Here is a 27,502-nt window from a genome sequence, read left to right on the forward strand (position 1 = left end):
CGATTCCATTAAGTTGTTACTTAAGGTAGGGCGCAACGTTCGAAGACTGTAATATAGAAGTTACCCCTTTCTTACAGGGATATCTTTCAAGCCATTATCCTGTCGTACGTTCTACTTGTTTGTTCCGTTAGGGTGAAGGCAGCAGTGGATGATTTGCAAGGAGAAAGTACGAATGCTCCATTCACGAAAAAGCTTAATTTTCTCATCTAAATGCATCCACTGCTTCTGAGACTGAATCTTCACTGTTGATAGGAAATTGCTTTGCATCGTTTTCTTCGTTTATTAATTTCTGACATTATAAAGCTAATTTGGATTGAATTCTCGTCCATATTTATCTTTCCTCCTCACTACACTCTCACTACAACTGTGATTTATTATCAAACTGGGTTTCGAAATTCATCATCGGTACTCAATCGATATTACTCAATTTCTTATAACAAGCAATATATATATAGTTACTCACCTTAATATTTGGACACCGTACTGCTTCTACATTTTTTATTCATTTTATCTTATTTACATATCATTTTGTTTATGATACGGAAATGTAAACGATATATTGCAGTTTGTAAATCTAAATAGAGTTTTTTCGTAACAATGATATTGTATACGTAACGTGCAAAAATATATGAGAGAACCTTCTATCTATGTGAATCTTAAATAATTTCAGTTACAAAAAATTTTGTTTATCATGAAAATACAATATTTATGAGACAGAATTTGCTGTATCTTCTTTAATTAAGTAGAGTACGTAGAGATAAAAACAATTAAAACAAATTAAAATCACTGCTTAAATGATGTATAATAAAATCGATTCAAAGGTACTACTCTTAAAAGCCTGTGTATTACTTATATCCTGCAGAGAAAGCAATTTTCCGATCACAGTTGCTCATTTTTCTCAATGTACTTCAATTTCATTAGAAAGTTCTATGAAGTTGGTAGTTCCACCAATACAAAGCCTAATATTTATTTCAAGCAGCACTTTATTGGACTTAAATAATTGTTTCTTATTTAATCATATGTTTTTAAAACATTTAATCTAATTTGGAGACAGTAATTATATTAGTAGAATAATTAATAATTACACATTTAAAAATTTTAATTTTTTATTTCAATTTTTAACTTACATTTATGATATCTATTTCAGTTTTTAAAATAGATGTACACTAATATTTTTATTTTACATAACTATTATTTATTGTGTTATTCTTCTAAGAAATCGATAATATACTCTATAATCTTCAACACTCCAATATGACATTGAATCTCTGTCGTTCAAACTGTTAGTATATGCTAATTTGAATGTTCAATTCATGTTCATAAAGTGTTTTAAATTTACAAGTACGTTTTGTCTCGAGTTGTGAATACATTCTTCTTCATTCATAAAGTTACAAAAGCTTTCATACTTAAAACTTACGCTATTCTAACTTAGCACTATATTACTTCAATCTGATACAACTTTCCTACGTTGTATATATTTTATATTTATATATACTTATATTTTCACGTCATTATTTCTTGTTAAAAAATTGATTATTCTTAACATATGGGCATAATATAACATCGTAGATTTCCAATTTCATTCACCGACAAAATCAAAGATTTTATAATTTGCAGTATAAGAGACTTTCGTGAGCTATGTGAGCTTTCCTATACATTGTTTTAATTCTGGAGATACATTGCTATATTAAAACTTAAAGTCATTCTAAGTTGATCTGTAAATGTGTACGTTTCTGTGATAATTTGCCTTTCTGGTTTGTCTCGGTAAGTCAAATACTTAAAGTTCGAGTTGTATGTAAACTTTTCTGACTAACTGTATATATCATAAATACCAATTTAGGATAGTTAGATTTAGAAAATGAATGTGTTGAAGCGAGTTTATAATATATCCTGGCAAATTACTTACAAGATTCTTGCATTGAAATGTTACAAATATTTCTAGTAGTTTAAAACGGAGATGGTGGCAAGAAGTAGTAGAAACGAACAATGCTAAGGAGAAGATGGAGAATGGTTTTAACGATGAATGAAAGTTTTAATGGTCGAAGAAAGTTAGGTCTCGGGTTTTTCCAGGCTTGAGAACGAAAATTTGTTCCATGTGACTGTTCGACACTTGGGTGTTATACATTGTATGAACGCATCTGTCGTCCGAATGTGTTAACCTTTCGACCTTCCCCATAATGTGTGTCGCAGAAATTAATTTCTACATTTTTTATTATCGAACTAATTGAAAATTTTGACGTCTTTCTTAGATCAGAAATCGCCGTCCTTATCATCGAAGTACAAGTTGAAGCGATAATCGTAGTAGTGAACATCAACTTTGAAGATTTGATAAGTATACATAAATTAGTCTAATTCTGGATTGAACACGAATAAGTAATTGAGAGGGGTTTAAACTACATGTGAAAATAAGTAAAAAATGTACAATAACGTGTTTTCATAAGATGCTTCACTTCTAAGAAAAAAATTTGAAAATATGTCACATGCACATGCGTTTAAACTGTTTTTTCTGAAAACGAGACCTTGAATGGAAAAATGTTATTTTATATTTTTGATTTAATTTCGCGTGTATAATAATCTACTGCTGATTATTTATTCATTATTATCTAGTCGGTACTTAGCTAAGTTAAAGTACATTTGACAAATTTTCAAGCTCGATTTTCTCTGGAACGAAGCGTTGTACGAAAAAATTTCTATAATAAAATATAATAATATATAAAAATTTCTATAATAATATATAATAATATATAATCTCTATATTTTCTGTACTGTGTGATGTACTGTGATTACCGCCCTACAGACTATACTATCTTATACTAACTATCTTCGTCGATAGTATTACTAGTGAAATTGGTGACGGTGAGAAAATCTAGTACCATAACTTTATGTGGTACGCCACCATGTGGTTGTTTTCGGCTCCTCGTGCTCGCCTTCCCGTTGCGAAATGTAGCGATCATTCCGCAGAACTTTCATTACGCGGTACGGCCCAAGGAACTTCGACTGGATCTTCAGTCCGAGACTGGCCTGCGTCATCTTGATCGGCACTAGATCTTCCGTCCTGTACGCTATCGCCATTTTACGTTACTAAAACCACCAATTATCGTTCCGAATCTCATTGAGACTTCTCCTTGCTTCTGCCTGCACCAGAGTACTTTCCTCCTGGAACATCCCAGCCCACTTATTCTCGATCTGCCGCCAGATCCGCCTATCGTCTGGCAACCTTATCCGTGTTCCGAACATCAGTTGAAATGGGGTAACGTTCGTACTTCTAGTGGGAGTCGCATTCAAATACTTCTGTATCGTATCTAGATGCTTATACCACTCGTCTTGCGTTACGGAACACAACTTCTTCAGCAGGGGAATAAGCATTCGTTTTACCCTTTCCACTTGATCGTTTGCCCCTGGCATTCCATTATCAGTCAAAACCTGTTCCATGTTTCCCTGAATGATATAGTCATTAAACTCCTGTGACGTGAATGTCGTTGTGTCATCGCTAACAACTAGTCTTGGATTTCCGAAATTCACAGACTGCTTCTTTAAACAACTAATGACCTCGGCGGAACTTTTCGACTTTGTGGAATACAGCCAGATGAATTTTGAGAAATCATCAATCACCACGAGGATATACCGATGATTTTTCGTCGTAATGGGCAATGGTCCGAGATAATCGATATGATACGTATCGTTTGGCAACTCGATGTTTTCGTTGGGGCTTAGCAACCCCAGTTGTTGGCGTCGTTCTCGTTCTTCCTCCGCAAGCCTGCACTCACTGCATCTATGCACTACTTTTTCTACTATCTGGCTTATTCCCTTAAACCAGTACTGCCTCCTTACTAGCGCCTCCGTTTTAGCAATGTTTAAGTGGCCACGTCCGTGAATTAATCGTACTACTTGAGCCTGCAGTGGTTTGGGCAGGATCACCGTCGGATTATCATTCAGTCCTCTGCATATAGTTTCGTCTTTGATTCGATGCAACAACTCTTTATGCACCTCGTACATGTCCACAGTTTCCTCAAATTGTATACTCAGTATTTCTTTCATTTTTGGCCAACTCGTACAACATCTTTCGCGTCCGACGAACGATTTCGCCGAACCACGTAAAAGACTCTTTGCGTATTTTACGCGCTGCGCATCAGAACAATTGTAAAGATCGCACACTCGCTCAAACTCCGACAACCACATTTGCACACCGACATCGTCGTCACCGCTGAACGTGATCATGGACTTTGCCACATCCTTAAACATTGTAGTATGCGCGTTCTTGTTGTCGGCTCTCTCGGGTATTTCGAACACGTCGTGCTCTGGTTCATCTTCTTGTTCTTCCTCATCTTCACCGTGCTCGATTTCTAAGGCAACGAAAGCTTTCAGACGATTTTGTAATACTTTCTTTTCACCGGTTATTTTTAATCTTCGCTTTTTAAGTTCAGTTTGCAATTCCACAATTTCCATTGTTTCGATTCTCGTTAGCTTATCGTTCACAACACAACTTTCTGCGATATCAACAGTGCTATTATCCGCGCTTGATTCTTCGCTCATCGTGAATGATGATTCCATTGATCTTAACACAGTTTCACAATCACCACACAAATAGTTCTGTAAAATGTTTTGTTTAATCCTGGCTCGGGCTCCCAATTGTAGAATAAGGGAGTATAAAAATCTCTTACACCTTCTCTCTGGTTACACTCTGTACAACTTTGTCTGCAATTCTGTCCGCAACTCTCTGCACTAGTCTCTGTAGTGTTCACAACGCTCTGCACACCTCTCTTTTATACCAAGATTTGGTATGCGCACGGATGTGAATGGCCCATGGTCAAGCATACCTTTCTTAATTACCCCTTTGTTGTAAACGACCTTGGGTATATGGCCCATCCGTCCGTATTTACATTGCCTTTTACCTGTGGTACAATGAGGTTTTCCCCAGAGCTTTTTCCTCCGATAATACGATAATAACTGTTTATATTTAATTACATTTATTCACAGTAAACTCCGCAGCTGCTTCGAGACTTTGAGCCTTGAGACACATTGATTTCACTATACTAATAGACACTTGATTTCACTATAACAAGAATGCGACGAAGAAGCTAGAACGGTAGTAGCACACCCCTGTCCTATTTGACCCATATCGTGTTTTCCCTGGGAGTTGGGATACGAATGTAATCAGGGGGACACTTTGGCAACTGTGCGAGATTTTCCTACGGGCTTGGTCAATTTAAGAGCGAACGAGTTACCGATAAGGTATATGACCCTTTGGGAACCTGGACTTGTAACGCGTCTGTTTCCTGTCGAGTATAGAGTTTTGAGGGGACAATGAACGTTAAATAAATTTCCTTGCAAAGTTCTGGAACTTCTCAAGACAAAGAATCATGTGTGCACCAGTAGTCCAGAAAACTCGTCTCTCACGGCTCCAACATTTTCTCTACTGCAGTTTTGTTTTTTCGAATAAGGAAAAATATAAAATTCCGCAGATATATCTTATTTTCTATTGTCTTAAATTAATCATAGAATTATTAAATCAGTTAATTAAAAATATTTGTCTACTTAGGGGGACAGTGGAGTATTAATCTGCAGAAAATACATATTAGTTGATATAACTTTTATACTATGAACAAATATAGTTGTTAGAAAAGTAATTTAGAAAAATCGGCACAAATATATCGTACGGCGCAATATTGAAGATCTTATCACGAGATCTACGCTATATGAGAAAAATTGAGTATCTTTCTGTGCCTTTGACGTACAGCTTAATCTTTTCGTACCAATTGGTGCATTATAAACTCACGTACATAGTAGTAGCACTAGCCGTTGCTCCCATAACGGTTTGCAATCTCTTAACTCGTCTATACCGAGGGTTTATGCTTACTACCGTTAGGAATGTCGGGTTGATACAAAGTACTCGTTGGGGATGATTTCAATTGGCAGTTTAACCTTCCCTTTGTTCTATGAATTAGTATACATATAATGGGCATTATATATAACATGATTTAGAAATTCGACAGAATTCTTAAAGGATATATATACTTATATGTAATTATTTGATTTAGTAATTATAAATCATAATTTCAATAATTCAATAATTATAAATAATTATAAATCGTAAAACACTCTAATAAATTATATAGTTTTGGTTCTCCAGATTTTAATCGTGATTGTAATAGTACGTTGTACTTTGTACCGATATTTCGTGAATGTTCCAGTTTACTTTTTCGCGTCTCCTTGCACAAAATACTTTTAAAAATATCGAAAAAAAGATGAAGCTCGAAGAACGACAAATAATGTCATCTAATCATCGTGGAAGTTTAAAATTTAACATCGTAATAAGTTATTAGTAAGATGCGAGTATTTATACATTTTGGTGAAATTCAAAGGCATTGTAGTACACAGAGTGCACCAAACATGCGAAAATATATAGGAAATATCCAAACTATCAAATTTGCTTAGGTTTTATTTTTTTAGTAAATCAGAAACTTAGCTGTTACGAAGCAGAGACGGAAGGGTTCGATCTGGAGGAAATTCTGCACCGTTGCTAAAATTTCATCCATATCGTGTTAGCCGAGGTACTATCTCTCCACCTTCGTGGTATTCATTAGACGCACTGATTGGTAATTAGAATTTTTAATAGAGACCAATCAATGTGCTCCTAGCTGGAAACGATATCGTATTAATGAAATAAGCTATTTATTATAAATTATTCAGTTATACAACGTATCTAATAATATTATTAATGAAAATTTATGTAATTACATTATGTATTATTATGTTTTGTATAATACATATAATATAATCATAAAAAGTTTCTATGAGTGTTCAAAACATTTTTGTTAGCCACTGTTGAAGGCTACAAGAAACAGCAATAACAATCTACTTATGGGTCTCTTCCGGTTTTGAATTGTTTTGTCTTTCTAAATTCTATTGTCCTGGTAATAACGGTATCCGGGTCGCAGGTATACGAAAAGGAAAGATGTAGTTTTTCTTCAAGTAATTACTTCAACAGTTATTATTTAAAATAGCTTGAGATTTTCGTACAGTAATATATGAAACGAAGCATAGTACGTAAATATTGAAAACCGTTGAAACTCCTATTCTTATAGTCTCCAATTCTATTATATGTACGTTGAAAGATTTTGATGAATGGAAGGCTGAGTGGTAAAATAAATTGGACGAGATATGTCCATGGTGTTAAATCGGTATGCAGAGAAGATGTGAAAGTTAAGAATTCGGAATCGGCGGAAATACTTAGAAAACGCAAATGAAGAAAAATCGATAGCAAGAGTTGAATAACGAGGACGTACGTAACTAACGAGCCGGAACGAGTCTCAGTAGCCGTAGGTTTCGCAATAATTAAAAGGGGGCCGTTATACCCTATGCCGTGATTTGCCTCCGGACATTTCTTCTTTCTGGTTTCAGTTTTCTTCCTTTTTGTTTTTCTCATAATGGTTTGAAAGGAAATTTTATTATGGCCGTATAAAAGTACCTTTGATGCTGTGTGATTTTATTTAATATATGGGCGATTTCCTTTTGTTCTCTACTGTTCCAGTGAATTATTACGTCTGTTTCAATATTGCTTATATCGTTTTTCTGTTAAATTATTAGTTCTGTGAAATATATTGAGTAAATCTACATTCACTCAGTCCAACGGTGCTATTAAAGAAAGTATGGTTATTATATTTTTGAAGTTGCACTTTTTTTATTAATTAAAAATGTCTTTAGTTTAGGTGATAGTAGTTGTTCAAGTGTCTTATTTTTTTTTATTTTTATCATGAATGATAGTAGTGATTGCAATAACATTAGAAATATGTAGTAACGGAAAATATTAATGAAAGTAGTTGCGGAAATGACGATGTAAGATGCCAAAATAGAAAATGAGAAGTTTTATTTGAAATATGAAAGCGAAGTTAATTACGGTCGTTAATATCGAGATGGTTAGATTTGTTGTATCTATATTAAAAATTAAATAATGAAAGGGGATAATTTTTTCTAATTCTTTCCATTGCTATACACATATTATTTCCTATAAAATTTGCCGAATTATATGTGGTATTCTGATTGCATTGAATGTATATTATGGTATAACCGTAACCTATTCCTAAATTGTGGTCACCCACGTATTCCAGTTGAATTTGTACAGTCAGGCTTTCACCAGACAGATTCAAAGAAATATTGAAATGTTAACATTCTCATGACAAATTATTAGAGAAATTTAGAAAATATTACTCTTCCCGAACAACTCACGAAATCCAACTTGTTCCTTATTTTTAATGATGTCAAAAAATATCCCGTGTAAACGGTAAATTTAATCGCATTACAGAAGACTATTATCCCATTAAATTATTCAAATCTTTAATGGCTCTACAGAAATCAATCCATACCCCGGGCAGGATGGTCGCTAGATGACTTTGAATAACTTTATTACATATTCTCAATAATCTTAGGATAAAGGACCCACCATAAACTTAAGATTCATAAACTTTAGACTTAGTGTCCATTCCGAGAATACACAGGAAAGCGACTTTTTATTGGGGACGGCTAGCACCCATCTTTACCCATTAGCCTTTTCCTTATCCGATTAGTAGATAGCAGAGATAACCGTTGCCCTCACTTTCCTAGCCAAAATTGCCATCAACGAATCCGACTGAATCCGAATCACTGAACTATCCATTATCTTAACTGATATTCCATTCATTGATCAGTCATCATCTTAATTTGTTAGTTACACTTGGCTGAGAACACGCACCACGCGTAAATACTTAAATTTTCAAAGTTGTTGGAATAAAGTGTATATTTTAATTTATTAACTCAGTGTTATCATCAGTTCAGCCATCTTTATTATCCTAATCGAAAATAGGGGATCAACTGATTCGTGACGTCGATCATCGTATCGTAAGGAGAATTTACGACTCCTGTTGGCGCGATCTACCGCGACCGCGTCTCTCCGCGAACGATCGAACAGACTCTTTTGATAAATTTTGATCATACTAATCACTCGAACGAATGTGAATTTAGTACATTTTCAAAATTGACTTTCTCAAAAACGAATCTTTAGAGCCAGAAGAAGAGTCATTGTATATTTTCAGTCGATTTTAAAATCGAAGCATATATATTAATCTTAAAGTTGTATCGCGATTACGATCAGAGATGCATTCGCATTACGATCGTCAGTAGAAAGAGATTAAACATTCCTACGTATTATAAGGTAGATAAGTTTGTACTGTATTGTCTTCGGTTCTATTATATGTATACATACTTTACCTGGGTTATTAAATATAATAGCTACATATCTGATGTGCGACGAGAGTGGAGCATAATAGAGCATACAAAATGTGGCTGGTCGATAAACATGGAAAAGCGAATTTGAATAAAGATTCTGAAACTTTTAGAACCATGAAGGAAATACGTAAGATACACAATGAGTAGGATTTAGAAAATCAGATAAGAAAATATCCTTTATAATTGTGTATACCTTCGTTCATAAATATTAGGCCACTTAACGGTAAATTCACGTAAAGCGTAACAATTAATTTGGATTACCAAGGAACAGTAAAAAATTAGAAATTAGAAATTAGAATGTGAAAAGCAGTGAAAACAGTGATTAAGAGCAAATATATATTTGTAGTAAGATCTAAGATTATCAAAATGTTAAAGTTTTTGAAGAAAAAAAGGAAGGAATAAACACATTTGGAATTGAATTTGGTTAATGTTTGGAATAGGGCTGGCTATGGTGAAAAAAAATCAGTAAAAATGTATGTGAATATTGGGGATTGTATGTGTAGAAAAATGTTATTCTCTGAGATTGGTTGTAGAGCGATACTAAAATCGATAAAACGCATGAAACGAAGAAGTGCTAGAAGACGAAATGATCCGAACAATTTTTGTTGCGTCATGAAAAATCGAAATTCCAATACATTCGTATCTCGTTATTTGTTTTCTTTAGTTCTAGTCGAAAATTAACAAAACCATGTTTTTATAATATTCTATGTAGTATAATTATGTTTTATATAATACATAAAGTTATCTACGTAACCCAATTCCTTGTTTAGAAACAATTTTCATTGTTAAATAATTCTGTTAAATGTAATATGTTCTGAAATGTTCCACATGTAGTTATATTTTCGATATTTTTCTTAATATCTTTTCTAAGAGTATTTTTTGAAGTATAAAATATTAATTTTCTTTCCTAAAAAAATGTACATATTTTCAGTCGCCTATTATATAATTTTATTTATACAAGTAAAAGTCAAAGCTTAAATAAATACTGAATAAACGTTCGTTGTTGTGCAATATGTACTTTTTAATGAAATAACTCTTTGATATTATGTGTATAACTATTCAAGTGTATATTTGTTTAATGTTACGGAACTAAATTCCCGAGAACAGAGAATATTCTTCATTTTGCACACGACAGTACAAGGATTGTGACAGATATTACATTTTCTGACAGAAGAGAAATAACTATATAGAGTGTTCTAGTTTAGTATTTCTTTCCTTAATCTTTCTGGGATTCCAGTGAAGCTAGACTGAATGAAATTGATTGACTTCGCCAGAACCGCATGTCAGAAACATGAATGCGTTTAAAACATCGTCTAAAACACTGTTTGAAATATCATTTGCAATATCATTTGAAACAAAAATTGAAAAATCTCTTAATAATTAAAATGATTTGTAGCAAACTGTACTAGTTCCAATTTAACAAAAAAGAAGAAAAAAAAAGATAACTAATCTCAATTTATCAGAAAAAAAGAAAAAGAATTGTTTATATCTTCCGTGATTGTGAAGAAAAATAGATCGCAATAATTTTTTTGGCTTGTTATAAACAAATATTCTACTAAATCCATTACTCGAGAAATGTAAGCAATGTTTAAATTGCATAGCAGCAATATAATAATAAAGCACGTTTTGATATTAACGCGACTACTCGATGCTATCGCTTTAACAATATTTTATTAAAGACTCTTAAAGCGCAAAAACGGTCGATGAAAATTATTGAAATATGAAGATGTTATTGTGTATTGGATTTTAAAGAAAATTTACAATTTCTAAATGACCAAGTTATTAGTAATTTTCCATTTAAAATCGATTTCCCGAAAAACTTCTTTTTAGATATGTCACTCTTTTAGCTAACTGCCGATATTGTAACAACACGATGCAAAAACATATACATTCCGGATTATACAAGAAATTTTTTCCAAAATTGATGAAAACCTGTTAGAAGGATATGCTGTAAAAGTGATCTCGACTTTCAGTTCAAGCATAAGATATTGATCTACAAAATCATTCTTTTTGAAGGGTAATGTTAAATTTTTATGAACGTTAATCAAATATTTTTCGCTACAGTTATGTTTCCGACAGTATATTCGTGATATTTTTTATTTAGTATCTTCGTCTTCCATTCCTTCTTCAAACCCATAAAATAGCACCATTCTCATTAATGCTTCTTAATATGCGTGTCCGTGCACGTACTTCTATATGGCCACCATTAGTAGTACGTGAACTTACTCGTAACTTGATTTTCAAGCTTTTAAAGATTTTTTCAACAAGATCTGATATCGGTCGGAGGCCACGTAAAGCATATTCAATTTCATGCTTCAATTGTTGCACTGACGCAAATCCTTCAGAAACGTAAATTCTGATTTGTATAATAGTACATTTTAGAGACTACTTTTTTTTTTTTTTTTTTTTTTATCGTGGGGAAATCCTCATGGACACTCGGCGCTGCGTAGCAACGACCGTGTAGTGTCGGACTCCTACCGACTAAAACCCCACGGTGGTCATCCCGACGTTCGGAGGTGCACCCGGGGTCTCTTGCGAATCACTACCGAGTGCAGCCTCGTCGTCTATCTCCCTGCCGTTGTAGTTGTCTAGGGAGGCATCCCGGCTTGAGTTGGGAAGCTAGGGGGAACCACTCCTCCTAGCGCCACGTCCCCTAATCTGGCGCACCCGGGGCAGCGACGGCGGCGCCGCGCCCCTGCGTCGTACGGAGCCCCTGCGACGTTGATGCGATGATCTACTGGGATCGGCTCTTCTCTTCCGGTCCCTCTCTGCCCGCTCCTTTCTCTGCACAACCTCCTCGCAGTAGGCGCGGACAGCGTTAAACTCCCGGGGCCCTCGGAGCATGGCCTCAACGACCGCTTCCGGAGCCAACCTCTCGCCGATGTCGAGCTGCAGGACGCGTCGCGGTTCCGCCCACGCTGGACAGAACTCCAGCGTGTGCTGTGCCGTGTCCTCCTCTTCCCCGCAGTGGTGACAGGTGGACGTCACCTCCCGCCCGATCTTCAGCAGGTACTCACCGAAGAACCCGTGTCCGGCGAGCATCTGTGTCGTCCTGAAGGTGAGCGGAACCCCGCCTTGATCTCTCCAAGCCTCCCAATTGGGAAGCACGGCGCGGACGGCTCGGTGTGGCCGCCTGGCGTCCTCCTCCATCAGCTGGGAGCGCCACCGCTCCCAGATCTCCAGCTTTGCCTCTTCCCGGACGTTCGAGGCCGAGAGGCCGCCCAGCGACAGCGCCACCGTCGAAGGCGGTGCCCTCAGGTGTTCATGCACCTGACAGAGCTCGAGGGTCCGCAGCTCGAACGGGGGGGGACGCCGCCAGCACTGTCGCCGACTCGTAGGATATTGTTCGATATCCTCTGGCTATTCGGATAGCGATCGTCCTTTGCAGTCTCCTCACCAGGGTACGACTGCGACGGTTGGCCATCAGGTCTTGGGCCCACACCGGTGCCCCATAGAGGACCCGGGACCGGATCACTCCCTCGTAGAGTCGGCGGACTCCCGACCCTGCTCCGCCTATATTCGGAAGAAGGCCGCACAAGGCGTTGGCTGCAGCCGTCACCCTCGGGACCAGGAGCTCGAAATGTGGTCCGAACGTCCACCGACTGTCGATGGTGAGGCCCAGGTACCTCATACGACACTTCACCGGCACCGCTTCGCCATTTATGGCCACGGACAAACCATCGGGAGGGGATCCCCTGCGGCGGCGGTCGAAGAACCATAGGGCCTCCGACTTGGCCGGCGACACGTTCAATCCCAGTCGCTGAATAGCGTGCACCGCGCATGCCACAGCGTCTTCCGCGAGAATCACGGTCTCGCTCCACCACCGTCCCCCGGCTAGCACCAAGGTATCGTCGGCGTAACAGACCAAGCCCGTGCCCGGGGGCATCGGGCATCGAAGGACGGAGTCGTAGGCCGTGATCCACAAGATTGGTCCCAACACCGAACCCTGTGGGACGCCGCGCTCCACGCGCCTTCTCTCTTCCCCGTTCTTCCCAGTGAAGGTGATCCACCTATCGTTTAGGTAGGCTCCGATGACCTCAACCAGGTACGCCGGCACCTCGAAATGTCGCAGAGCCTCCATTATCCTCGCCCAGGGGATAGAGTTGAAGGCATTGCTGACGTCCAGGGAGACCGCTACCGCCGTTCCGTAGCGGGAAACCATGTCCTCCGCCATGCTCCTCATCCGCTTCACAGCATCCACCGTGGAGCGACCCCGGCGAAAGCCGTACTGACTGTCGTGCCATCCGGGAACCCGCCCCGAGATATGGGCCTCCAGACGGGCGGCGATCACCCTCTCGAGGAGCTTCCCGATCTCGTCCAGCAGGCATATCGGCCTGTACGCTGACGGCGATTCCGGCGGACGACCCTCCTTTCGCAGCAGGACCAATCTCGCCATCCGCCATATCCGCGGGTAGATGCCCTCCCTCAGGCATCGGGTAAACAGATGCCGCACGCGAGGGGCCACCACCTCCATCGTCTCCGCCCAGACTCGGCCCGGAACTCCGTCCGGACCCGGTGCCACGTCCCGGGACGCCATCTTCTTAGTTGCCGCGAGAAGCTCCTCCTGAGTGACCTGCAGCTCCTCGCTCCGCTCCGTCGACGTTGTCGCCCCCGCCGGAGGAGAGGGACGATCCCGACCGCCCCGCGTCGCTGTCCTGCCGCGGAAACAGCGTCCCGATGACCCTGGCCAGCAGTACCGGATCCATGTTGGCGGTCAGCGAGGGGGCCGCGGGTCGCAACTTCTTCGTTACCACCTTGTACGGCCGCCCCCACGGGTCTGACTCAACCGCCTCGATCAGCTCCTTCCAAGACCGAGCCTTCGCGATCTTGATCTCCCGCTGCAGAGTTCGTCTCGCCTCTCTGTAGACCCCGTAGCAGCGGGAGATCTCCTCCTCGTCGCGCGTCCTTCTACGGCGACGGGCCCTCAGGAATCTTCTGCGTGCCCGTACGCAGCTCGCCCGCAATTCCGCTATCTCCGGCGTCCACCAGTGAACGCTGCGGTTGCGTCCACCGCCCGGGACGGAGCGCGGCATCGAGGCGTCGCACGCCGCGCTCATGTATTCTTGGAGGATCTCCGCCTCTTCGTCGACGCTTCCCAGACTGGTCGTCCCTTGGGCGTCCCAGCTCCACGCCGAGACGATGGCTGCCGCCCGCAACATCTCCCTGTCCCGCTCCTTCAGGCGCCATCTGGGTGGTTGCGGGCCGGAGCGGCTCGCACCACCTCGGGCGACTTGGTTGTTATTTTCGTCCACGTCCTCCGAGACCACCTCCATAAGTATGTAGAGGTGATCGGACAAGGTCTCGACTCCCTCGGCCACTCTCCAGTCACGGATCCTCGGGTACAGCTTCGAGGTGGCCCACGTGATGTCGACCACGGAGGACCCCCTCCACGTCACGCAGGTGCTCGCCGTACCCTTGTTTACCAGCAGGAGTCCGAGTCCCGCAGCCCAGTCTGTCAGCCATCTTCCTCTGGCGTTCGTCGCGGAGTTCCCCCACTGCGTCGAGTGAGCGTTGAAGTCCCCGAGGACCAGCACCTGACGGGGAAAGCACCTTTTGACGCATTCCCCGACATCGTCCAGAAAGTCCCCGAACGCGGCCAGGCCGCTGTTGGGGGAGACGTAGACCGCCACCACCGCTATTCCTGCCCATTCGACCGCGACGTAGCCGCTGCCACGGTCAAGCAGGGCGCCAAAGGCGCCCAGGGTCGGCGTCCAAGTTATGGCCGTCAGTCCGTCCAAATCCCCGATCCAGTTGGGAGCGTCAGGGACGCGATACGGCTCGGCCACTGTCGCGAGGGCGACCTCTCCCTCCCGGATAGTCTGGAGGAGCAGGTCATGCGCCCTTCTCGATCTGCCCAAGTTGCATTGGAGGAGACGGTTAAAATCACTCAATCACCTCCATGGCCTCCTCCCGGCCATCTGCCGCTGAATGTTCGACGGTGCTCCCCTCTTGCGTTACCTCCGCGGTCGGTTCACGGATCGGTGGCTTCCTCTTAGTTCTCGGCGGAGCACATGCCGCCCCGCACATCCTGTGGTTGGCTGGCGCCCCCAGCGACTCGCATAACGGGCACTTGGGCGCGGAGGCGGGACACCCCCTGGCACGATGCCCGCTACCGCCACACCTGTAGCACAGATGCCCGCGATCCACGTTGGACGTGCAGGTTGCCCGCATGTGCCCCAGCTCCAGGCATTTAAAGCACTGCAAGGGTCTCTTCGGGATAGCCGTGACCTTCGCCGTGGACCAGCCCAGAGCTACTTTCCCGTCCCGGGCTAATTTCCGGGCTCCAGCCACTGGGCACCTTACCCATGCAGTCCCAAGGCCGTATCTGGTGGTGCGGATCTCTCCGACCCGCACTTCCGCACTGCCGCATCCCGCCGCTGAGGCCAGCGCCTGCCGCAGCTCCTCCTTAGCGATCGAGATGTCTATCCCGGCCACCCTCAACTCCGCCGTCCTGTTCGGGGCCGCTACTCTCACCGCGGCCGGATCCAGCACCTCGGCCAGACGCGTCGCCAATCGCGACGCCTTTCCTCTGTCTCTGTCGCCGGGGAGCCGGATAATTATACCCCCGGTCATCGACTTCCTCATTCCGAGGGATTCGACGCCGATCTCCGCAAGCGGGACCTTCTGTCGCGCCGTCGCGAGAACATCGGCGTATGAAGTCTTAACCCCCTCGTTGATAGTCAACGTCACCGCGGACGTACGCGGTGCGCGGGGGAGCCCGGCCGTTTTTGTCGCCTGCGCCGTTCCTTTTTTAGCCACCAGTGCGACGCCCGTCTTCCGTACGCCCGTTACTCGCGACGAAGGAGCAGCGGGCATTCTCTCTTTTTTCTCCTCCTTCCTTGCGGCCCTTTTCTTCCGCTGCCGTCTTTCCACCACCCTCCATTCGCCACCCTCCTGCTCCCTCGGGAGCATTGTGGCTTGGGTGACGCGTGGGACAGCGGGTTGGCCCGCCTTGCGCCGAGGTTCGGGGCTGCGCGGTCTTCGGCCCCCGAACCGTTCCTCGATGGCCCTCATGATGGAGGGACCGAGTTCGCCCATCTTTTTCTCTAGGGCGTCCAGACGCGCGCCTTCTTGTTTCCCCTCCCGCGGAGGGTGGCCGGGCTCAATAGCCCGACCGTTGCACCGCGGACACTCGTGGGTGCGAGCGGCCAGCCTCGTTATCTCTTTACGCAAGGCCGCGTTTTCCTCCTCCAACGCGGTCAGCCTTGCTTCCGCGAGCCTGGCGGCCGTGGAGCTACCGCTGTGGACCACCTCAGCCCTCTGCAGGTTAAGCTCCCTCCATGCGGCGGCGACGTAGGTCGCCGCGTTTTTTAGGTCCTTGACACTTGCTCCCTTCAGGTTCGGCGCTGTCGTCGCCACCCGCAAGATCTTAGACACCTGCCTGGTGAACTCGGCGCTCACGTCGGCCGCCGAGCTCATCCGTATGTCCAGCGCCAAATCCACAGAAATCTCCGGGGTCAGCGTCATCATGCGCCTTCTCTTCCCCCCGGAGACGATCGATCCCAGGGATGACCGAGACGCGGAAGAGGCGACCGAATCCCCGTCATCGGACCTCGTCCGCGCTCTTAGCTCCCTTACCGGCGCGAGGCCCGTTACCGCGGCCGGTGCGAGGAAGACGCCGTCCGCCCCGCCCGTGGTTCTCCGCGATGCTCTTGTTATTCTTCTCGGAGGTTCCTTGTGAATCTCCGTACTATTGCCTCCCGCCTCACCAGACGTGAAAACACATCCGGGGGCCTGGCGGTCCACCCCCGAACAGCCGTGGTCGTGAGATGACGACGCAGGTGAGCCCACTTGACTACCCACCGCTGCGCCGGTACTGGGGTATCCCTCCCCTGCACCGTAAACCATTTTCGTTTTTTGGTCGCAATCCATGGTGTTTATAATTTTGTCGCCGCGGTCATCAACAAAGTCCGTCCTGGTGCCACTCACTCTTTCGCACCCTGCCCCGGTCAAAGCCGGTGCAGGGTGTCGGGGGGCCCCACAAGAAGGTGAGGTGAGTGGTCTTGACAGGCATGGGCCCACCAACTTCTCCGAAACTCTCCGCATCGGATCGGCAAAATTGACGGGCGCCAGAGGCACCGACCAGCTGCCACCCGACTGTAAGAGAGCATCAGATCTATCGGGGTTTCCCGGGACGTGGTCCTACGGCCCGAAAACCCATGCCCGCCTCATGCTCCCCATTTTAGAGACTACTGGTTATACAAATTTGTAGTTTTACAAATTTTCGATTATTTGAATAATATTAATTCCCTCACGTTAAATTAACTCAACGTATCAATAGATATTTGTGTTAGAGATCATATTCATTTATGTGTCATTTAATTAATTAATTCAACTAGTTGTGTAGCTAATGTCTCGTTTTTTTTCTGGAACTTATTTGCGTAGCTTTTCATTTCCTTTTATTTCTATTGTTTCTACTATTATGTATTAATATTTATTCTAATATGATTATACATATTCTATTTGGTTAATTTGCTGCTGCTCAACTTACCAACTCCTAAGTCTAACATTATGGTTTAACATTCTACTCACCAATCAGAGTGTCCGAGGATCAATACTAGTACTATTCTATATCCTAGTGTAGTAATCTAATCTACAGAAATTCCAATCTTGCATTATTAAGTTATTACAACCTTAAGTTATTCTGGATGAATGAAATAAATATTTAAAAAATGTGGTTAACAATTTAAATATCTTTCACCTTCGGCACATTTTAATAATACATTGTAATCGTAAACTGGAAAATAGGCACTTTTCGTGATATAAATTGCACTAATGAAATTTAGTTTTACAAGAATAATTTTACATTATGACTTTTTCTTTCTACATCTTTCATTGAAGCTACTATGTGAGGAAGCAATCTTAAAATAATTATATTTTTTGTAATATGGAAATTTTTGCTTCTAATCTATTTCTAAGGTTATTCATGTCCACGATGAGAATGCTCAGTGTAATACAACGCATTTATAATAGGTAGTATAAATTAATATCCGTGAAGATTGTTATCAAATTTTGATACATTTAGAAAAAAGAAGACTGTGTTTGGGGTAAAATTAATTAACCGTCTATAAAAGAATTATTATTTTCACTACTATTTATTGTACATAGTCCTTATATAACGGCATAGGACGACCTTCCGGCTTTATATCTTTCTCTTATCTCCGCTTATTTTTCATTCTCTTTGTTCATCCTTCTCCATCTATCCTATTACATTTAGTATTTTTCGTTTTTCTTCTGTAATAGTGGAAAACATAAATTCGTAACTTGATTGGATAGTTTTAGGGGGTCAATAAAAAATGTTGGATAAATGTGTCGTTTGTATAATTATGGGGTCATATTCAAATTCTCGGTGAGCCACATTCGAATGGCAAACAGAACGATTGAAGTCAATAGTCGATAAGTTGGAACATATTGAACTGGCCCATCGTTTATCCGATCAAACCATTTGTCCTGTATGGGCAATATTCACGATAGGATCATGCACTATCAAGGTTAATTCGGATCCTGCAACCTCGAGACGGAAATAGATGCACATAATTCTATTCGTAAATACAACATTATCTTTATACCAAACACTTCCCATTCATATCTTTTTACCGCTAATTGATCAATGTACACGTATGGGCAATGTTTGAGATTTGGAGATTAGCTTCTTGAACAAAAGAGATTATCCAAAATTTTCTGCACTGACAGCGTTCAGTATTTTGTAAGCATTCTATGTGACGAGAACATTTTGTATAAAGAAAATTTCATGTTATGATCTATGTATACTTTCAAATACATTTTAATACTTAAAAGGAATATTAGGAAGATTCAAAATTTAACAATTTTATTTTATGATTTATTAAATTGTTTAGTCCATTTATCAAGTTGCGTAGAATTTTACAAGATAAGCTATGTATATATATATATATATACATTTATATACATATATATACAATATATACAATATATATATATTATATATATATATACATTTACACACACACATATGTATATATATATGTATATTTTACTTCCAGTAATCAATACTGTGAATGAATCCGAGTGTTCCAATGCAGAGGGGTGACTCTTGCCATTATTCTTAACGATTCCATTAAGTTGTTACTTAAGGTAGGGCGCAACGTTCGAAGACTGTAATATAGAAGTTACCCCTTTCTTACAGGGATATCTTTCAAGCCATTATCCTGTCGTACGTTCTACTTGTTTGTTCCGTTAGGGTGAAGGCAGCAGTGGATGATTTGCAAGGAGAAAGTACGAATGCTCCATTCACGAAAAAGCTTAATTTTCTCATCTAAATGCATCCACTGCTTCTGAGACTGAATCTTCACTGTTGATAGGAAATTGCTTTGCATCGTTTTCTTCGTTTATTAATTTCTGACATTATAAAGCTAATTTGGATTGAATTCTCGTCCATATTTATCTTTCCTCCTCACTACACTCTCACTACAACTGTGATTTATTATCAAACTGGGTTTCGAAATTCATCATCGGTACTCAATCGATATTACTCAATTTCTTATAACAAGCAATATATATATAGTTACTCACCTTAATATTTGGACACCGTACTGCTTCTACATTTTTTATTCATTTTATCTTATTTACATATCATTTTGTTTATGATACGGAAATGTAAACGATATATTGCAGTTTGTAAATCTAAATAGAGTTTTTTCGTAACAATGATATTGTATACGTAACGTGCAAAAATATATGAGAGAACCTTCTATCTATGTGAATCTTAAATAATTTCAGTTACAAAAAATTTTGTTTATCATGAAAATACAATATTTATGAGACAGAATTTGCTGTATCTTCTTTAATTAAGTAGAGTACGTAGAGATAAAAACAATTAAAACAAATTAAAATCACTGCTTAAATGATGTATAATAAAATCGATTCAAAGGTACTACTCTTAAAAGCCTGTGTATTACTTATATCCTGCAGAGAAAGCAATTTTCCGATCACAGTTGCTCATTTTTCTCAATGTACTTCAATTTCATTAGAAAGTTCTATGAAGTTGGTAGTTCCACCAATACAAAGCCTAATATTTATTTCAAGCAGCACTTTATTGGACTTAAATAATTGTTTCTTATTTAATCATATGTTTTTAAAACATTTAATCTAATTTGGAGACAGTAATTATATTAGTAGAATAATTAATAATTACACATTTAAAAATTTTAATTTTTTATTTCAATTTTTAACTTACATTTATGATATCTATTTCAGTTTTTAAAATAGATGTACACTAATATTTTTATTTTACATAACTATTATTTATTGTGTTATTCTTCTAAGAAATCGATAATATACTCTATAATCTTCAACACTCCAATATGACATTGAATCTCTGTCGTTCAAACTGTTAGTATATGCTAATTTGAATGTTCAATTCATGTTCATAAAGTGTTTTAAATTTACAAGTACGTTTTGTCTCGAGTTGTGAATACATTCTTCTTCATTCATAAAGTTACAAAAGCTTTCATACTTAAAACTTACGCTATTCTAACTTAGCACTATATTACTTCAATCTGATACAACTTTCCTACGTTGTATATATTTTATATTTATATATACTTATATTTTCACGTCATTATTTCTTGTTAAAAAATTGATTATTCTTAACATATGGGCATAATATAACATCGTAGATTTCCAATTTCATTCACCGACAAAATCAAAGATTTTATAATTTGCAGTATAAGAGACTTTCGTGAGCTATGTGAGCTTTCCTATACATTGTTTTAATTCTGGAGATACATTGCTATATTAAAACTTAAAGTCATTCTAAGTTGATCTGTAAATGTGTACGTTTCTGTGATAATTTGCCTTTCTGGTTTATCTCGGTAAGTCAAATACTTAAAGTTCGAGTTGTATGTAAACTTTTCTGACTAACTGTATATATCATAAATACCAATTTAGGATAGTTAGATTTAGAAAATGAATGTGTTGAAGCGAGTTTATAATATATCCTGGCAAATTACTTACAAGATTCTTGCATTGAAATGTTACAAATATTTCTAGTAGTTTAAAACGGAGATGGTGGCAAGAAGTAGTAGAAACGAACAATGCTAAGGAGAAGATGGAGAATGGTTTTAACGATGAATGAAAGTTTTAATGGTCGAAGAAAGTTAGGTCTCGGGTTTTTCCAGGCTTGAGAACGAAAATTTGTTCCATGTGACTGTTCGACACTTGGGTGTTATACATTGTATGAACGCATCTGTCGTCCGAATGTGTTAACCTTTCGACCTTCCCCATAATGTGTGTCGCAGAAATTAATTTCTACATTTTTTATTATCGAACTAATTGAAAATTTTGACGTCTTTCTTAGATCAGAAATCGCCGTCCTTATCATCGAAGTACAAGTTGAAGCGATAATCGTAGTAGTGAACATCAACTTTGAAGATTTGATAAGTATACATAAATTAGTCTAATTCTGGATTGAACACGAATAAGTAATTGAGAGGGGTTTAAACTACATGTGAAAATAAGTAAAAAATGTACAATAACGTGTTTTCATAAGATGCTTCACTTCTAAGAAAAAAATTTGAAAATATGTCACATGCACATGCGTTTAAACTGTTTTTTCTGAAAACGAGACCTTGAATGGAAAAATGTTATTTTATATTTTTGATTTAATTTCGCGTGTATAATAATCTACTGCTGATTATTTATTCATTATTATCTAGTCGGTACTTAGCTAAGTTAAAGTACATTTGACAAATTTTCAAGCTCGATTTTCTCTGGAACGAAGCGTTGTACGAAAAAATTTCTATAATAAAATATAATAATATATAAAAATTTCTATAATAATATATAATAATATATAATCTCTATATTTTCTGTACTGTGTGATGTACTGTGATTACCGCCCTACAGACTATACTATCTTATACTAACTATCTTCGTCGATAGTATTACTAGTGAAATTGGTGACGGTGAGAAAATCTAGTACCATAACTTTATGTGGTACGCCACCATGTGGTTGTTTTCGGCTCCTCGTGCTCGCCTTCCCGTTGCAAAATGTAGCGATCATTCCGCAGAACTTTCATTACGCGGTACGGCCCAAGGAACCTCGACTGGATCTTCAGTCCGAGACTGGCCTGCGTCCTCTTGATCGGCACTAGATCTTCCGTCCTGTACGCTATCGCCATTTTACGTTACGAAAACCACCAATCATCGTGCGTAAGCTCATTGGAACTTCTCCTTGCTTCTGCCTGCACCGGATTACTTTCCTCCTGTAACATCCTAGCCCGCTTATTCTCAATCAGCTCCCAGATCGGCATATAGTCTGGCAACCTTATCCGTGTTCCGAACATTAGTTGAAATGGGGTAACGTTCGTACTTCTAGTGGGAGTCGCATTCAAATACTTCTGTATCGAATCTAGATGCTTATACCACTCGACTTGCGTTACTTCACACAAGTTCTGCAGCAGGGGAATAAGCATTTGTTTTACCCTTTCCACTTCATCGTTTGCCTCTGGAATTCTATTAGCAGTCAAAACATGATCTATGTTTTCCTGATTGATATAGGCAACAAACTCCTGTGACATGAATGTCGTTGTGCCATCGCTAACAACTGTTCTTGGATTTCCGAAATTCATAGACTGCTTCTTTAAACAACTAATGACCTCGGCGGAAGTTTTCGACTTTGTGGAATACAGCCACACGAATTTTGAGAAATCATCAATCACCACGAGGATATATCGATGATTTTTCCACGTACTGGGCAATGGTCCGAGATAATCGATATGATAGGTATCGAATGGCAACTCGATGTTTTCGATGGGGCTTATCAACCCCAGTTGTTGGCGTTGTTCTCGTTCTTCCTCCGCAAGCCTGCACTCTCTGCATCTATGCACTACATTTTCTACTATCTGGCTTATTCCCTTAAACCAGTACTGCCTCCTTACTAGCGCCTCCGTTTTAGCAATGTTTAAATGGCCACGTTCGTGAATTAATCGTACTACTTGAACCTGCAGTGGTTTGGGCAGGATCACCGCCGGATTATCATTCAGTCCTCTGCATATAGTTTTGTCTTTGATTCGATGCAACAACTTTTTATGCACCGCGTACGTGTCCACAGTTTCCTCAAATTGTATACTCAGTATTTCTTTCATTTTTGGCCAACTGGTACAACATCTTTCGCGTTCGACGAACGATTTCGCCGAACCACGTAAAAGACTCTTTGCGTATTTTACGCGCTGCGCATCAGAACAATTGTAAAGATCGCACACTCGCTCAAACTCCGACAACCACATTTGCACACCGACATCGTCGTCACCGCTGAACGTGATCATGGACTTTGCCACATCCTTAAACATTGTAGTATGCGCGTTCTTGTTGTCGGCTCTCTCGGGTATTTCGAACACGTCGTGCTCTGGTTCATCTTCTTGTTCTTCCTCATCTTCACCGTGCTCGATTTCTAAGGCAACGAAAGCTTTCAGACGATTTTGTAATACTTTCTTTTCACCGGTTATTTTTAATCTTCGCTTTTTAAGTTCAGTTTGCAATTCCACAATTTCCATTGTTTCGATTCTCGTTAGCTTATCGTTCACAACACAACTTTCTGCGATATCAACAGTGCTATTATCCGCGCTTGATTCTTCGCTCATCGTGAATGATGATTCCATTGATCTTAACACAGTTTCACAATCACCACACAAATAGTTCTATAAAATGTTTTGTTTAATCCTGGCTCGGGCTCCCAATTGTAGAATAAGGGAGTATAAAAATCTCTTACACCTTCTCTCTGGTTACACTCTGTACAACTTTGTCTGCAATTCTGTCCGCAACTCTCTGCACTAGTCTCTGTAGTGTTCACAACGCTCTGCACACCTCTCTTTTATACCAAGATGGTATGCGCATGGATGTGGATGGCCCATGGTCAAGCATACCTTTCTTAATTACCCCTTTGTTGTAAACGACCTTGGGTATATGGCCCATCCGTCCGTATTTACATTGCCTTTTACCTGGGGTACAATGAGGTTTTCCCCAGAGCTTTTTCCTCCGATAATACGATAATAACTGTTTATATTTAATTACATTTATTCACAGTAAACTCCGCAGCTGCTTCGAGACTTTGAGCCTTGAGACACATTGATTTCACTATACTAATAGACACTTGATTTCACTATAACAAGAATGCGACGAAGAAGCTAGAACGGTAGTAGCACACCCCTGTCCTATTTGACCCATATCGTGTTTTCCCTGGGAGTTGGGATACGAATGTAATCAGGGGGACACTATGGCAACTGTGCGAGATTTTCCTACGGGCTTGGTCAATTTAAGAGCGAACGAGTTACCGATAAGGTATATGACCCTTTGGGAACCTGGGCTTGTAACGCGTCTGTTTCCTGTCGAGTATAGAGTTTTGAGGGGACAATGAACGTTAAATAAATTTCCTTGCAAAGTTCTGGAACTTCTCAAGGCAAAGAATCATGTGTGCACCAATAGTCCAGAAAACTCGTCTCTCACGGCTCCAACATTTTCTCTACTGCAGTTTTGTTTTTTCGAATAAGGAAAAATATAAAATTCCGCAGATGTATCTTATTTTCTATTGTCTTAAATTAATCATAGAATTATTAAATCAGTTAATTAAAAATATTTGTCTACTTAGGGGGACAGTGGAGTATTAATCTGCAGAAAATACATATTAGTTGATATAACTTTTATACTATGAACAAATATAGTTGTTAGAAAAGTAATTTAGAAAAATCAGCACAAATATATCGTACGGCGCAATATTGAAGATCTTATCACGAGATCTACGCTATATGAGAAAAATTGAGTATCTTTCTGTGCCTTTGACGTACAGCTTAATCTTTTCGTACCAATTGGTGCATTATAAACTCACGTACATAGTAGTAGCACTAGCCGTTGCTCCCATAACGGTTTGCAATCTCTTAACTCGTCTATACCGAGGGTTTATGCTTACTACCGTTAGGAATGTCGGGTTGATACAAAGTACTCGTTGGGGATGATTTCAATTGGCAGTTTAACCTTCCCTTTGTTCTATGAATTAGTATACATATAATGGGCATTATATATAACATGATTTAGAAATTCGACAGAATTCTTAAAGGATATATATACTTATATGTAATTATTTGATTTAGTAATTATAAATCATAATTTCAATAATTCAATAATTATAAATAATTATAAATCGTAAAACACTTTAATAAATTATATAGTTTTGGTTCTCCAGATTTTAATCGTGATTGTAATAGTACGTTGTACTTTGTACCGATATTTCGTGAATGTTCCAGTTTACTTTTTCGCGTCTCCTTGCACAAAATACTTTTAAAAATATCGAAAAAAAGATGAAGCTCGAAGAACGACAAATAATGTCATCTAATCATCGTGGAAGTTTAAAATTTAACATCGTAATAAGTTATTAGTAAGATGCGAGTATTTATACATTTTGGTGAAATTCAAAGGCATTGTAGTACACAGAGTGCACCAAACATGCGAAAATATATAGGAAATATCCAAACTATCAAATTTGCTTAGGTTTTATTTTTTTAGTAAATCAGAAACTTAGCTGTTACGAAGCAGAGACGGAAGGGTTCGATCTGGAGGAAATTCTGCACCGTTGCTAAAATTTCATCCATATCGTGTTAGCCGAGGTACTATCTCTCCACCTTCGTGGTATTCATTAGACGCACTGATTGGTAATTAGAATTTTTAATAGAGACCAATCAATGTGCTCCTAGCTGGAAACGATATCGTATTAATGAAATAAGCTATTTATTATAAATTATTCAGTTATACAACGTATCTAATAATATTATTAATGAAAATTTATGTAATTACATTATGTATTATTATGTTTTGTATAATACATATAATATAATCATAAAAAGTTTCTATGAGTGTTCAAAACATTTTTGTTAGCCACTGTTGAAGGCTACAAGAAACAGCAATAACAATCTACTTATGGGTCTCTTCCGGTTTTGAATTGTTTTGTCTTTCTAAATTCTATTGTCCTGGTAATAACGGTATCCGGGTCGCAGGTATACGAAAAGGAAAGATGTAGTTTTTCTTCAAGTAATTACTTCAACAGTTATTATTTAAAATAGCTTGAGATTTTCGTACAGTAATATATGAAACGAAGCATAGTACGTAAATATTGAAAACCGTTGAAACTCCTATTCTTATAGTCTCCAATTCTATTATATGTACGTTGAAAGATTTTGATGAATGGAAGGCTGAGTGGTAAAATAAATTGGACGAGATATGTCCATGGTGTTAAATCGGTATGCAGAGAAGATGTGAAAGTTAAGAATTCGGAATCGGCGGAAATACTTAGAAAACGCAAATGAAGAAAAATCGATAGCAAGAGTTGAATAACGAGGACGTACGTAACTAACGAGCCGGAACGAGTCTCAGTAGCCGTAGGTTTCGCAATAATTAAAAGGGGGCCGTTATACCCTATGCCGTGATTTGCCTCCGGACATTTCTTCTTTCTGGTTTCAGTTTTCTTCCTTTTTGTTTTTCTCATAATGGTTTGAAAGGAAATTTTATTATGGCCGTATAAAAGTACCTTTGATGCTGTGTGATTTTATTTAATATATGGGCGATTTCCTTTTGTTCTCTACTGTTCCAGTGAATTATTACGTCTGTTTCAATATTGCTTATATCGTTTTTCTGTTAAATTATTAGTTCTGTGAAATATATTGAATAAATCTACATTCACTCAGTCCAACGGTGCTATTAAAGAAAGTATGGTTATTATATTTTTGAAGTTGCACTTTTTTTATTAATTAAAAATGTCTTTAGTTTAGGTGATAGTAGTTGTTCAAGTGTCTTATTTTTTTTTTATTTTTATCATGAATGATAGTAGTGATTGCAATAACATTAGAAATATGTAGTAACGGAAAATATTAATGAAAGTAGTTGCGGAAATGACGATGTAAGATGCCAAAATAGAAAATGAGAAGTTTTATTTGAAATATGAAAGCGAAGTTAATTACGGTCGTTAATATCGAGATGGTTAGATTTGTTGTATCTATATTAAAAATTAAATAATGAAAGGGGATAATTTTTTCTAATTCTTTCCATTGCTATACACATATTATTTCCTATAAAATTTGCCGAATTATATGTGGTATTCTGATTGCATTGAATGTATATTATGGTATAACCGTAACCTATTCCTAAATTGTGGTCACCCACGTATTCCAGTTGAATTTGTACAGTCAGGCTTTCACCAGACAGATTCAAAGAAATA

At 39.6% G+C, this 27,502-nt stretch overlaps 2 protein-coding genes across 6 annotated transcripts in view; one reads left to right on the forward strand and one right to left on the reverse strand.

Annotated features, from left to right (window-relative positions):
* Window positions 1–2,954, reverse strand: part of Prom (prominin) — a 31,584-nt gene extending 28,630 nt beyond the window's left edge. Inside the window, exon 1 of the mRNA XM_072006260.1 lies at window positions 2,819–2,954. Coding sequence (XP_071862361.1) covers window positions 2,819–2,954 — 136 coding nt within the window. The remainder of the gene's footprint in view (window positions 1–2,818) is intronic.
* The window catches only part of LOC139987931 (trace amine-associated receptor 9), a 117,814-nt gene that overhangs the window by 18,479 nt on the left and 71,833 nt on the right, over window positions 1–27,502 (forward strand). The window lies entirely within an intron of this gene.

Source organism: Bombus fervidus, chromosome 6 (genome assembly GCF_041682495.2).
Source record: "Bombus fervidus isolate BK054 chromosome 6, iyBomFerv1, whole genome shotgun sequence".
NCBI classification, from domain to species: Eukaryota; Metazoa; Arthropoda; class Insecta; order Hymenoptera; family Apidae; genus Bombus; species Bombus fervidus.